Raw genomic sequence first — 15,565 nt, forward strand, 5'->3', positions numbered from 1 at the left:
GTGGTGGGTGGGCGGCTCAGGACCCCCAGGAGGGCAGCCAGTAAAACCTGGCAGCCTCCTTGTGGGCTGGGGGGGCGCCCTCATGATCGGGCACCCTGTGCCCCATAGAGGGTCCCCCCAAGGCACAAGCTGCCCTCACTGCACTACATAAGCACCCCCCACAACCAACCCCCCTTGCCTCGCCAGGGTACAGCTGTTTGTCCCCGGTGAGACCCTACACACTTACCTTAATTCGGGGGCCGGCGTTCCTCTTGCTCTTCTGGCTGTGTGCAGTCCCAGCAGTGGCCACCACTCCCAGTGGTGCTGCTGGGACTGAGAGCTGCCGGCCCGCTGATTGATCAGCAGCTCTCGGAGGCAGGACTCCCTGCCTCAGAGGGGCAGAGGTCCCGTCTGAAGCCAATTAAGAGCCTGAGCCACATAAAAACATGGTGTGGCTTCCAGGCCCAGCAGAAGCAGGCTTGCCCCTGACTTTTTGGTCAGTGGGTGGGGCTTTCAGCCCAACATAAAATTCAGGCCCAAGGTTGCGAACAGACTGGCTTAATCTCAGACTGTTACCAGGGAACTGAGTTTGGAGCAGAGAATGGAGTTTGGAGTAGGGATCAAAAACAATGGCTTCAGTCTTCCCAATAATTTTGTACACTTCAATAAGGTCTCCCCTCAGCCTTCTCTGTTCCAAAGAAAACAACCCCAACCTATTGTACACTTCAATTAGGACACCCCACAGCCTCCTTTGTTCCAAAAAGAAAACAACCCTAGCCTATCCAATCTTTCCTCATAACTAAAATTTTCCAGTCCAGCAACATCCCTGTAAATCTCATCTGTACCCTCTCTAGTGCATATCTTTCCTATAATGCAGTGATCAGAACTGCACCCAGTACTCTAGCCGTGGCCTAACTTGTGTTTTATACAGTTCCAACATAACTTCCCTTCTCGGATTGTTTTCACTGGAATGACGGAGGTGGAGGGGCAACATGATAGAGGTTTACAAAGTTATAAGCGGCATGGACAGAGTGGATGGTCAGAAGCTTTTCCCCAGGGTGGAAGAGTCAGTTACTAGGGGACATAGGTTTAAGGTGAGAGGGACAAAGTTTAGAGGGCATGTGCGAGGCAAGTTCTTTACACAGAGGGTGGTGAGTGCCTGGAACCTGTTGCCGGGGGAGGTGGTGAAAGCAGGTACCATAGAGACGTTTAAGAGGCATCTTGACAAATACATGAATAGGATGGGAATAGAGGGATACAGACCGCGGAAGTGCAGAAGGTTTTAGTTTAGGCAGGCATCAAGATCGGCGCAGGCTTGGAGGGCCGAATGGCCTGTTCCTGTGCTGTACTGTTCTTTGTTCTTGTTCTTATATTCTATTGCCTCGGTTAATAAAGACAAGTATCCTGTATGCCTTCTTGAACACCTTATCTCCCTGTTCAGCCACCTTCAAGGATCTGTGGACAGGCACTCCAAGGCCCCTCTGTTTCTCTACACTTCTCAGCATCCTACTATTTATTGTGTATTCCCTTGCCTTGTTAGCCTTCCCCAAATACATTACCTCACAATTCTCCAGATTGAACTCCATTTGCTGCTGTTCCACTTGCCAGACCAGTCCATTGATATCTTCCTGCAGTCTACAGCTTTCTTCATCATTATTAACCACACAGCCATTTTTTATATTGTCTGCAAATTTCTTAATCATACCTTCAAGTCCAAATCGTTGGTATATACCACAAAAAGAAAAAGACTCAGTACTGAGCCCTGCAGAGCCCCACTGGAAACAGCCTTCCAGTCACAAAAACACTTATCAACCTTTACCCTTTGGTTCCTCCATGAGTCAATTTTGGATCCAACTTGCATACCATGGACTTTTACATCCGTGACCAGTCTGCCATGTAGGACCTTATCAAAAGCCTTGCTAAAATTCATACAGAGTACATCAAATGCACTATCCTCAACGACCCTCCTTGTTACCTTCTCAAAAATTCAACTATGTTACTCAGACACAACCTCTCCTTAACAAATCTGTGCTGACTGTCTTTGATTAATCCATGTCTTTCTAAATGAAGATTTATCCTGTCTCTCAGAATTTTTTCCAATAATTTTCCAACCACTGACATTAGGCTGACTGGCCTGTAATTACTCAGTCTTACTCTTTTTCCCTTTGTTAAACAATGGTACAACGTTAGCTGTCCTCCAGTCCACTGGCACCACGCCTGTAGCGAAATTGGTTTGGAAAATGATGGTCTTAACCTCAGTTATTTCTTCTCTTGCTTCCCTTAACAGCCTAGGATATATATCATCCGGGCCTGGGGAATTTATCTTTCAAAAATGTTAAACTCCTTAATACTTCCTCTATGTTAATTTCATCTAATATTTCACACTCCTCCTCCCTGATTGCAATGTCTGTATCATCCCCTCTCTTTTGTGAAAACAGACACAAAGTATTTATTAATAACCATACCAATGTCCTCCGCCTCCACACACAGGTTACCCTTATTGTCCCTAATAGGCCCTACTCTTTCTTTAGTTTGCCTCTTGCTCTTTATGTATTCATAAAAAATCTTTGGGTTTTTCTTGATTTTACTTGTCAATTTTTTTTTATGCACTCATTTTACTTTTCTAATTTCCTTTTTAATTTCACCCCTACACTTTTTATACTGCTCTAGGTTTTCTGTAGTATTGAGAGCTCATATCTGTCATAGCTTCCCTTTTTTCTTTATCCTCTCCTTTAAGCCCCTTGACATCCAGGGGGGCTCTGGATTTGTTAGTCCCACCCTTTCTCTTTAAGGGAATATGCTGTGAACTTACACTTTCTCTTCCTTGAATGCCTCCCACTGACCTGACACTGATTTACCTTCAAGTAGCTGTTTCCAGACCACTTCAGCTAAATCACATTTCAACTTTGTAAAATTAGCTTTTCCACAACTGAAAACTTCTATTCCTGGTCTATCTTTTTATCCTTTTCCATAACTACCACAGCCAAAGACTTGCAGGTTGATAGGTAAATTGGCCATCATAAATTACCCCTAGTATAGATAGGTGGTAGGGGAATTGAGGGAAGGTGGGGATGTGGTAGGAATATGGGATTAATGTAGGATTAGTATAAATGGGTGGTTGATGGTCGGCACAGACTCACTGGGCCTGTTTCAGTGCTGTATCTCTAAATAAATACCCTAGATCCAACTGAATTATGATCACTTCCACCAAAGTGCTCCTCAGCTGATACCGCTTCCACCTGCCCAGCTTCAGTCCCTAAAACTAAGTCCTGAACCGCCCCTCTTTTGTTGGGCTTGCTTCGTACTAGCTAAAAAAGATTTCCTAATTACATTTTAAGAATTTTTCTCCTTCTGTGTCTTTCACACTAATTCTATCCCAGTTAATATTCTTCTTTGGCCTCCTTATCTCGAGAGACAATGGGTAAGCGCCTGGAGGTGGTCAGTGGTGTGTGGAGCAGCGCCTGGAGTGGCTATAAAGGCCAATTCTAGAGTGACAGGCTCTTCCACAGGTGCTGCAGAAAAATTTGATTGTCAGGGCTGTTACACAGTTGGCTCTTCCCTTGCGCCTCTGTCTTTTTTCCTGCCAGCTGCTAAGTCTCTTCGACTCGCCACACTTTAGCCCCGCCTTTATGGCAGTCCGCCAGCTCTGGCGAACGCTGGAAACTGACTCCCACGACTTGTGATCAATGTCACAGGATTTCATGTCGCGTTTGCAGACGTCTTTAAAGCGGAGATATGGACGGCCGGTAGGTCTGATACCAGTGGCGAGCTCGCTGTACAATGTGTCTTTGGGGATCCTGCCATCTTCCATGCGGCTCACATGGCCAAGCCATCTCAAGCGTCGCTGACTCTGTAGTGTGTATAAGCTGGGGATGTTGGCCGCCTCGAGGACTTCTGTGTTGGAGGTACGGTCCTGCCACCTGATGCCAAGTATTCTCCGGAGGCAGCGAATATGGAATGAATTGAGACGTCGCTCTTGGCTGACATACGTTGTCCAGGCCTCGCTGCCATCGAGCAAGGTACTGAGGACACAGGCTTGATACACTCGGACTTTTGTGTTCCGTGTCAGTGCACCATTTTCCCACACTCTCTTGGCCAGTCTGGACATAGCAGTGGAAGCCTTTCCCATGCGCTTGTTGATTTCTGCATCTAGAATATTAATATTAGGGTGGTTGAAATACCCCACTATTACTGTCGTAGTGTTTTTGCACTTCTCAGAAGGTTGCCCACATATTTGCTCTTCTATCTCCCTCTGACTGTTTGGGGGTCTACAGCACAGTCCCAGAAGTGTGATTGTCCCTTTTTTGTTCTTCAGTTCAACCTATATAGCCTCATTTAATTATCCTTCTACTATATTATCTCTCCTCACAGCTATAATTGTTTCTTTAATCAATATTGCACCCCTCCCCTCTTTTTTTATCCCCTCTCTATCTCATCTGAAAACCCTGTAACCAGAAATATTGTAATGCATAGTAGCATGATATACCGTATGGTTCAGTGTTTGTTGAATACTCCAGGTTGTGGCTAATTGGTTTCTGAATTCCAGGAATATGGGCTGTAGAAGAATCTTATAATCAGAAAATGCCAGGAAACAAAGGACTGGTGTTGAAATCCCGTGCCAAACATCATGCCATTGCTACTTACATGCAGAGACCCTTCCATTTCAAAGACCTACCTCTCATTGTGCAGTGAGTATCATGTTTCATTCAAAGCTTCTGTTCATCATTGTGACACATAATGCATCTGATGAATGCGCAGGACCACTATTCTTGGGTATTTAGAACTAATTGTGAAGTATAACTGCATGGACAGCAACTTTCCTCCAGTCCCTTACCCAAGTGTCCATTCTTAATACACAAGTTTAGATATAGTAAAACCTTACACTTGGAATTTTCATGAAACACAAAAGTTTCTCTTTCCTAAAACTTGGTTTTTGGTGTAAGCAGCCTTTGGAAAGGTTGGCATTTGAAGGTTCATCATAGGAACCTGCATAAACAAAGTGCAGTCCTATTAGAATAAGAAAGCCATCGAGGAGGAAGATTTAAATGCTCGTGTTAGGCATCCCGTGAAGGACGCATTGCAAATGGACAACTGAATGATTGAAGTGCTGCTTCAGTGCATCAGCTGCATGATAAAGCTTTACCTTAATTTACATAGTGTCTGCAGATTTAATCAGCTTTTCACCCAGTTAGTGCATGAGCTCCTAGCATGCTCCTTGCATCAGACATGGAGCAGGCCTCAGATTAGACATGGTTACAAATGGCCCCCACATCTGAAGCAACACCAAGGACTACATTATTATCCCTTCTTGGTCCTGTAAGCACAGTCCATTTGTGGAACTTTGCAAAGGTGCAACAGCACTCAACAGAAGTGGGTAGTTATTCCAGAACCTTAAATGCCACCAATTTCAGCAGATATTTTCAGATCCTTCTTCTAGTTTCAGAAGCCATTTATAAAATGGTTGAACCTACCGAAAACGGGGTCATTCTTTACTTGTGAGGTGAAACATGGTGCACCAGCGGGCTGTTCAACCATGGCTGGAGACCTCATAGTGAGCCTGTTCCTGTCCTCAGAATCGTCCATGCATAACTACTTTCCAGCAGGGATGATGATAGTTATCAGAGGTTGGAGCTATGCTGCATATCCCCCTCCCTAGCCTACAGGTACTGAGGATAATTGTAGTGCCACTACCAAGATCAGCTGACATACAGTTTTGTCAAGGCGTCGGGTGATATGATGGTGCATTTGTTGGTGCTCCCATATATTGGGTAGACAGAGCAAAATTTCAAAGTTTGCAGCTGACCCAAAACTTACAAATGGAGTAAATAGTGAGGAGGATGGTAACAGACATAGACAGAGTGGTGAAATGAACTGACACATGGCAGATGAAGTTTAATACAGAGAAGGAGGACAGGCAATATTAAGTAAATGGTACAATTTTAAAGGGGTGCAGAATCAGAGAAACCTGAGGGTGTACGTGCACAAGTCTTTGAAGGTGGCAGGATAAGTTGAGATGGCTGTTAAAAAGGCACATGGGATCCTTGGTTTTAGAAATAGAGGCATAGAGTAAAAAGCAAGGAGGTTATGCTAAACTTTTATACAACACTTGTTAAGCCCCAGCTGGAGTATTGTGTCAAATTCTAGACACCACACTTTAGGAAGGATGTCAAGGCCTTAGAGAGGGTGCTGATTTACTAGAATGGTACTAGGGATAAGACTAGAGAAATTGGGGTTTTCCTTCGAGCAGGGAAGGTTAAGAGGAGATTTGATCGTGTGTTCAAAATCTTTGACAGAGTACATAAGGAGAAACTGTTTCCAGTTGAAGAAGGGTCGGGAACCAGAGGACACAGATTTAAGGTCATTGGTAAAAGAACCAGAGGTGGCATGAGGAAAAACATTTATGCAACAAGTTGTTATGCTCTGGAATTCACTGCCTGAAAGGGTGATCAAAGCAGATTTAATAATAACTTCCAAAAGAGAATTGGATAAATATTTGAAATGGAAAAATTTGCCGGATTATGAGGAAAGAGTGTGGGTGGGGAGGTTGGGGTCAGAGGGTGTGGTGAGACTTATTGGATAGTTCTTTCAAAGAGCCAGGCATGGTGGGCCAAATAACCTTCTGTACTGTATCATTCTGTGATTCTATGCCATTGCATTTATTGGTACTGTTCAGCTTTGTGGCCATGAATCCTCACACCGAGTTTCCAATGTTGGCTGCAGTATCAGGGGAGTCACTGACACTTCTCCACAGGGAGACAGAGAAAACCAGTGTGAGAATCATTGGTGGCCTCCCTCTTGTAGCTTCTAGCAAGGAGTTACAGAGATGCACTGGCAGAGCCTTCAGAGCAAGCACCCTACCTACCCTCCTGGGCAGTGAATGGTGTTTAATGAGTGGTGACCGGAGAGCAAGAAAAGGAAGAAGAATATTAAATACAAAACAAACAACAGACAGAGGTGTCACTGCAGTTAGACGTACTGGGTATCCATCCTCACTCTCTCCTACAGGTACGAGGTATACTTCCAGAATGGAATCCAGTGTGGGGGTGCATACCTGAAGCTTCTCTCTGAAGATGATCAGCTCGACCTGGTAAGTTGCCGTGTTGAGAAGCAGAGATTAAGATCCTTTTGTGTGCGCTGTAGTGTGAGACGTGTCATTGCTGAATACAGCATCCAGGACAACACATTTTATTATTTGTTTGCTGTATCTCTCTCGTTGTAATGTTTGGAAGGATTTGTTTTCTACATAAATATACATTTCTAAATAAATGCAAGTTGTTGTACCAGTAGTAGTACTAGGACAAGTGGAAGTAGCTTAATTTCCTAGAGACCCTCAGCATAACCAGCAATGGTGAAAAACACTGAGGAATTAGTGCCACCAAGACTGAATGTTATTGCTGCTTCATGTATTGATGTAATCCCACAGTGCACTGACCACTCACCTGGCAAAATAAAAGGAGGTTACCAAACTCAGCGATTACTATTTTCCAGATTCTATCAGTCAGTGATTATTATCAATCCTGGACCCTGTCAGTTGGTAATTACAGTCATTCTCAGACTGTTAGTTGATGATTACCATCGATTCCAAATTGTGTTGGTCAGTAAATACCATAATTCCAGGACTATATCAATGGATAAGTACTGTGAAACCCAGACTATGTCTATCGTGTTGTGTGGCACTACCACTGTGCTAAATGGGATAGATTCAGAGCAGATCTAGCAGCTCACAACTGGGCATCCATGAGGCTTTGTGGGCCATCAGCAGCAGCAGAATTGTATTCCACCACAATCTGTAACCACATAGCCCGGCACATCCCATACTCTACCATTACCATCAAGCCAGGGGATGAACCCTGGTTCAATGAGGAGTGTAGGAGAACATGCCAGGGGCAGCACCAGGCATGCCTAAAACTGAGGTGCCAACCTGTGGAAGCTACAACATAGGACTACATGCATGCTAAACAGCAGAAGCAGCATGCCATAGAGACAGCTAAGTGATCCCACAACAAACAGATCAGATCAGAGCTCTGCAGTCCTGCCACTTCAAGTCATGAAAGATGGTGGACAATTAAACAACTAATGAGAGGAGGAGGCTCCACAAACATCTCCATCCTCAATGAATTCCCAGCACATGACTGCAAAGGACAAGGCTGAAGCGGTTGCCAGAAATCTTCAGCCGAAATGCTGAGTGGATAATCCATCTCAGCCTCCTCCTGAGGTACCCAGCATCACAGATGCCAGTATTCAGCCAATTTGATTAACTCCGTGTTATATCAAGAAACGGCTGAGGACACTAGATACAGCAAAGGCTAAGGGACCATTGGAATATAGGAACAGGAGTAGTCCATTCAGCCTGTCGAGCCTGCTCCGTCATTCAGTTAGATCATGGCTGAACATCTATCTCAACACCATTTTCCCGTGCTATCCCCAAATTCCTTGATGTCATTAGTATCCAGAAATCTATCGATTTCTGTCTTGAACATGTTCAATGATTGAGCTTCCACAGCCCTCTGCGGTAGAGAATTCCACAGATTCACCACCCTTCGAGTGAATAAATTCCTCCTCATCTCAGTCTAAATGGCCTGCCCCTTATTCTAAGACTATGTCCCCTGGTTCTAGACTCACCAGCCAGGGGTAACATCCTATCCACGTCCACCCTGTCACACCTTGTAAGAATTTTGTAATGACATCACCTCAAATTCTTCGAAACTCCAATAACAACATCCCCGCTGTAATGTTGAAGACTTGTGCAGAACTAGCCACACCTCTAGCCAGCTGTTAAAGTATAGCTATAACACTGGGATCTACCCAACAAAGTAGAAAATTGCTCTGGTCTGTCCTGTCCAAAAAACCAGGATAAATCCAATCCAGCCAATTACCCTCTCATTAGTCTACTCTCAATCATCAGCAAAGTGATGGAAGGTGTCATTGACAGTGCTATCAAGCAGTACTTACTCACCAATAGCCTGCCCGCTGGTGATCAGTTTGGATCCTGCCAGAAACACTCAGCTCCAGAACTCATTCTAGCTTTGGTCCAAACATGGGCAAAAGAGCAGAATTCCAGAGGTGAGGTGAGAGTGCCTGCCCTTGACATCAAAGCAGCATTTAACCAAGTGTGGCATCAAGGAGCCAAAGGAAAATTGAAGTCAATGGGAATTGGGATAAACTCTTCACTGGTTGGAGTCGTACCTAGCACAAAGGAAGATGGTTGTGGTTATTAGAGGCCAATCATCTCAGCCCCAGGACACTGCTGCAGGAGTTCCTCACGGTAGTGTCCTAGGCCCAACCATCTTCAGCTACTTCATCAATGACTGTCCCTCCAACATAAGGTCAGAAGTTGGGATGTTATTCAGTTCCATTTGCGACTCCTCAGATAAGTGTGAAGGGATGAATTTGAACCTAAATAAAAGCCATGTATGTGTCAGTTGCAGGGGGTTAAATTCTCAAATATCTGTTTCCAGACCAAACCTGCTTCCATCACATTTCCGGCTTTAACTGAGACAGGAAGGTGGGTGTGCAGCCAACCCACTACAAGCAGTCAATGCCTGCATGTGGCAACATCTGGACAACATTCAGGCTTGGGCTAATAAGTGGCAAGTAACATTCGTGCCACACAAATGCCAGGCATTGACCATCTCTAACAAGAGAGAATCTAACCACCTTTCTCGACATTCAGTGGCATTATTATCATTGAATCTCCACCATCAACATCCTGGAGATCACCATTGACCAGAAACTTAATTGAACTAGCCTCATAAATACTGTGGCTACAAGAGCAGGTCAGAGGTTGGGAATTTTGTAGCGAGTAACTCACCTCCTGACTCTTCAAAGCCTTTTCACCATCTACAAGGTACAAGTCAGGAGTGTGATGGAATACTCTCCACTTGCCTGGATGGGTCCAGGTCCAACAACACTCAAGAAGTTTGACACCATCCAGGACAAAGAAACTTGCTTGACTGGCACCCTATTCACCACCTTAAACATTTACTCCCTCCACCATCAGTGCACCGTGGCTGCATTTTGTACCATCTACAAGATACACTGCAGCAATTCACCAAAATTCCTTCAACAACACATGCCATACCCAAGACCTCTACCAACTAGAAGAACAAGAGCAGCAAACACATGGGAACACCACCACCTGCAGGTTCCCCTCCAAGTCACACACCATCCTGACTTAGAAATATATTGCCATTCCTTCACCATTGCTGAGTCAAAATCCTGCAACTCTCTACCTAACAGCACTGTGGGTGTACCTACACCACACTGACAACAGTGGTTCAAGAAGGTGGCTCACCACCACCTTTCTCAAAGGCAATTAGAAATGAGCATCCCATGAACAAATGAAAAAAAAAGATGATTATCGTCAATCCCAGACGATGTCAATGGATGGTTACCATTGATCCCAGACTACATCAATTATTGCCATTGGCCTCTGACTAAGTTGTTTGGTGATAACTGTTGATACTAGACTGTGTCGATCATTGCTATCACACTGTCAATACTTTCAGCGAGCAGATGGGTACCAGCTTGACATTGAGACAGACATATAGTTAAAACAGTCCTAATGGGTTCTGAGCATGCTGGCAAATCGCACACAATCTGGATAATTTGAATGACCTTTTCTCATGACTGCATTCTTGTATTCTTTATGAGTTCTAACACTGTTTTTACAGAGAAATTTCTTTGACAAAACCCCTTACACTATCATGTTTGGACCAGACAAGTGCGGCCAGGACTACAAATTGCACTTCATCTTCAGACATAGAGATCCAGTAACGGGTGCAATAGAGGAGAAGCACGCCAGGAATCCAGATGTGGACCTCCAGAGTTACTTCAGTGACAAAAGACCTCACCTGTATACATTGAGTAACACAATTCTCTTGATCATTCTAACACATTAAGAAACAGTTGCAAGAGAGGAATGGCAGTCATTAAGGAAGTACCCTCAATGGTTTGAGATTAGAGTGGAACTTGCAGGCTTCCCATATGAGATGGCAATCATTCAGAGTCCTTATTAATGATGAAGTAGTTCATTATCAAACAACACAGAACAGACAAATCTACTGACCCAAACACGTTTGAAAATTGTAACTAAACCATCTACCAACTCTTTGTTGGATAACTATTGTTGAAAATAATAATTAAACAGTAGAGCAATACAAAAGGCAATCTGCAGAGCCAACCTTCTTATAGCAAATTCAGATCAAAGTACAAGTGTCAACGCCTAGTTCCTTTGATTTTTGCAGAGTAGGTTCATTATTGCACATTAGTATCATCAGAAAATTGTAATCTATTAGCATGTTATATTAGCATCTTATAATGTATAATTGTACTTAAAATTACTTCTCACTTTGACTTGTTCTCTTTTATGTTTCTCCCTACATCCAATAACAATTCAAAAATGACTGGTTCAGTTGTGAGACCTGACAACAGTTTTGAGATACTGATAGATGAAATCTCTGTGAGTAAAGGAAGCCTCCTTCAGGACATGACTCCTTCTGTCAATCCTCCCAAAGAGATTGATGATCCCAACCATCAAATCCCAGAAGACTGGGATGACAGGCGTCAAATACCTGACCCAGAGTCAGTAAAGCCCCAAGACTGGTGAGGATTAAGCAATCCCAGGTTACTGAAAGTGTTTGTGCATATATAGTCATCTACGTGTACACCAAACCCCTTTCTATCATCAACACTAGAAATGTCCATGAATCCAAAGTCAATATACCACCCCCAAAACTAGAAAACACAAATGAACATCTATCTCCCCAACAAGATCATTTGAATAGAAACATCGCACTCACAGACAACAGAGATCATCAGGAAATAAGACTCCCTTTGTTCAACACTAGAGAACACGAGTAAATTGACAGCCCTATTCCTGACACTCCAGACCACTGTGAATAGAGTCACATTCTCCTGTAACACTAGACCACCAGTGAATACAGAAACATCCTCCATCAACACTAGACCACCAGTGAATACAGAAACATCCTCCATCAACACTAGACCACCAGTGAATACAGAAACATCCTCCATCAACACTAGACCAGCAGTGAATACAGAAACATCCTCCATCAACACTAGACCAGCAGTGAATACAGAAACATCCTCCATCAACACTAGACCACCAGTGAATACAGAAACATCCTCCATCAACACTAGACCACCAGTGAATACAGAAACATCCTCCATCAACACTAAACCACCAGTGAATACAGAAACGTCCTCCATCAACACTAGACCACCAGTGAATACAGAAACATCCTCCATCAACACCAGACCACCAGTGAATACAGAAACATCCTCCATCAACACTAGACCAGCAGTGAATACAGAAACATCCTCCATCAACACTAGACCACCAGTGAATACAGAAACATCCTCCATCAACACTAGACCACCAGTGAATACAGAAACATCCTCCATCAACACTAAACCACCAGTGAATACAGAAACGTCCTCCATCAACACTAGACCACCAGTGAATACAGAAACATCCCCATCATCACTAGACCACCAGTGAATACAGAAACATCCTCCATCAACACTAGACCACCAGTGAATACAGAAACATCCTCCATCATCACTAGACCACCAGTGAATACAGAAACATCCTCCATCAACACCAGACCACCAGTGAATACAGAAACATCCCCATCATCACTAGACCACCAGTGAATACAGAAACATCCTCCATCAACACTAGACCACCAGTGAATACAGAAACATCCCCATCATCACTAGACCACCAGTGAATACAGAAACATCCTCCATCAGCACTAGACCACCAGTGAATACAGAAACATCCCCATCATCACTAGACCACCAGTGAATACAGAAACATCCTCCATCATCACTAGACCACCAGTGAATACAGAAACATCCTCCATCAACACTAGACCACCAGTGAATACAGAAACATCTTCCATCAACACTAGACCACCAGTGAATACAGAAACATCCTCCATCAACACTAGACCACCAGTGAATACAGAAACATCCTCCATCAACACTAGACCACCAGTGAATACAGAAACATCCTCCATCAACACTAGACCACCAGTGAATACAGAAACATCCTCCATCAACACTAGACCACCAGTGAATACAGAAACATCCTCCATCAACACTAGACCACCAGTGAATACAGAAACATCCTCCATCAACACTGGACCACCAGTGAATACAGAAACATCCTCCATCAACACTGGACCACCAGTGAATACAGAAACATCCTCCATCAACACTAGACCACCAGTGAATACAGAAACATCCTCCATCAACACTAGACCAGCAGTGAATACAGAAACATCCTCCATCAACACTAGACCACCAGTGAATACAGAAACATCCTCCATCAACACTGGACCACCAGTGAATACAGAAACATCCTCCATCAACACTGGACCACCAGTGAATACAGAAACATCCTCCATCAACACTAGACCACCAGTGAATACAGAAACATCCTCCATCAACACTAGACCACCAGTGAATACAGAAACATCCTCCATCAACACTAGACCACCAGTGAATACAGAAACATCCTCCATCAACACTAGACCAGCAGTGAATACAGAAACATCCTCCATCAACACTAGACCACCAGTGAATACAGAAACATCCTCCATCAACACTAGACCAGCAGTGAATACAGAAACATCCTCCATCAACACTAGACCACCAGTGAATACAGAAACATCCTCCATCAACACTAGACCAGCAGTGAATACAGAAACATCCTCCATCAACACTAGACCACCAGTGAATACAGAAACAACCTCCACCAACACGAGATCACCAGTGAATACAGAAACATCCCCACCAACACGAGATCACCAGTGAATACAGAAACAACCTCCACCAACACTAGATCACCAGTGAATACAGAAACAACCTCCACCAACACTAGATCACCAGTGAATACAGAAACATCCCCACCAACACGAGATCACCAGTGAATACAGAAACAACCTCCACCAACACTAGACCACCAGTGAATACAGAAACAACCCCCACCAACACAAGATCACCAGTGAATAGAGAAACACCCTCCACCAACACTAGATCACCAGTGAATACAGAAACATCCTCCACCAACACTAGATCACCAGTGAATACAGAAACAACCCCCACCAACACACGATCACCAGTGAATAGAGAAACACCCTCCACCAACACTAGATCACCAGTGAATACAGAAACATCCCCCACCAACACACGATCACCAGTGAATAGAGAAACACCCTCCACCAACACTAGATCACCAGTGAATACAGAAACATCCCCCACCAACACAAGATCACCAGTGAATAGAGAAACATCCTCCACCAACACTAGATCACCAGTGAATACAGAAACATCCTCCACCAACACTAGATCACCAGTGAATAGAGAAACATCCTCCACCAACACTAGATCACCAGTGAATACACAAGCATCCCCACCAACACTAGATCACCAGTGAATACAGAAACAACCTCCACCAACACTAGATCACCAGTGAATACAGAAACATCCCCACCAACACGAGATCACCAGTGAATAGAGAAACATCCTCCACCAACACTAGATCACCAGTGAATACAGAAACATCCTCCACCAACACTAGATCACCAGTGAATAGAGAAACATCCTCCACCAACACTAGATCACCAGTGAATACAGAAACATCCCCACCAACACTAGATCACCAGTGAATACAGAAACAACCTCCACCAACACTAGATCACCAGTGAATACAGAAACATCCTCCACCAACACTAGATCACCAGTGAATACAGAAACATCCCCAACACGAGATCACCAGTGAATACAGAAACATCCTCCATCAACACTAGATCACCAGTGAATACAGAAACATCCCCACCAACACTAGATCACCAGTGAATACAGAAACATCCTCCACCAACACTAGATCACCAGTGAATACAGAAACATCCCCACCAACACTAGATCACCAGTGAATACAGAAACAACCTCCACCAACACTAGATCACCAGTGAATACAGAAACATCCCCACCAACACGAGATCACCAGTGAATACAGAAACAACCTCCACCAACACTAGACCACCAGTGAATACAGAAACATCCTCCATCAACACTAGATCACCAGTGAATACAGAAACAACCCCCACCAACACAAGATCACCAGTGAATAGAGAAACACCCTCCACCAACACTAGATCACCAGTGAATACAGAAACATCCTCCACCAACACTAGATCACCAGTGAATACAGAAACAACCCCCACCAACACAAGATCACCAGTGAATAGAGAAACACCCTCCACCAACACTAGATCACCAGTGAATACAGAAACATCCTCCACCAACACTAGATCACCAGTGAATACAGAAACAACCCCCACCAACACACGATCACCAGTGAATAGAGAAACACCCTCCACCAACACTAGATCACCAGTGAATACAGAAACATCCCCCACCAACACAAGATCACCAGTGAATAGAGAAACATCCTCCACCAACACTAGATCACCAGTGAATACAGAAACATCCTCCACCAACACTAGATCACCAGTGAATACAGAAACAACCCCCACCAACACAAGATCACCAG

At 44.1% G+C, this 15,565-nt stretch overlaps 1 protein-coding gene across 5 annotated transcripts in view; it reads left to right on the top strand.

Annotated features, from left to right (window-relative positions):
* si:ch211-274f20.2 (calnexin) overlaps positions 1-15,565 on the top strand; it is a 45,758-nt gene that overhangs the window by 15,399 nt on the left and 14,794 nt on the right. For 4 of the 5 annotated variants that reach the window (XM_068047624.1, XM_068047625.1, XM_068047627.1 and 1 more), the window contains 4 exons: positions 4,526-4,667; positions 6,985-7,066; positions 10,653-10,845; positions 11,394-11,583. In XM_068047624.1, the coding sequence (XP_067903725.1) occupies positions 4,526-4,667; positions 6,985-7,066; positions 10,653-10,845; positions 11,394-11,583 (607 nt within the window). The remainder of the gene's footprint in view (positions 1-4,525; positions 4,668-6,984; positions 7,067-10,652; positions 10,846-11,393; positions 11,584-15,565) is intronic. The other variant, XM_068047626.1, reaches the window with a different exon arrangement.

Source organism: Heterodontus francisci, chromosome 15, assembly GCF_036365525.1.
Source record: "Heterodontus francisci isolate sHetFra1 chromosome 15, sHetFra1.hap1, whole genome shotgun sequence".
Taxonomy (NCBI): Eukaryota; Metazoa; Chordata; class Chondrichthyes; order Heterodontiformes; family Heterodontidae; genus Heterodontus; species Heterodontus francisci.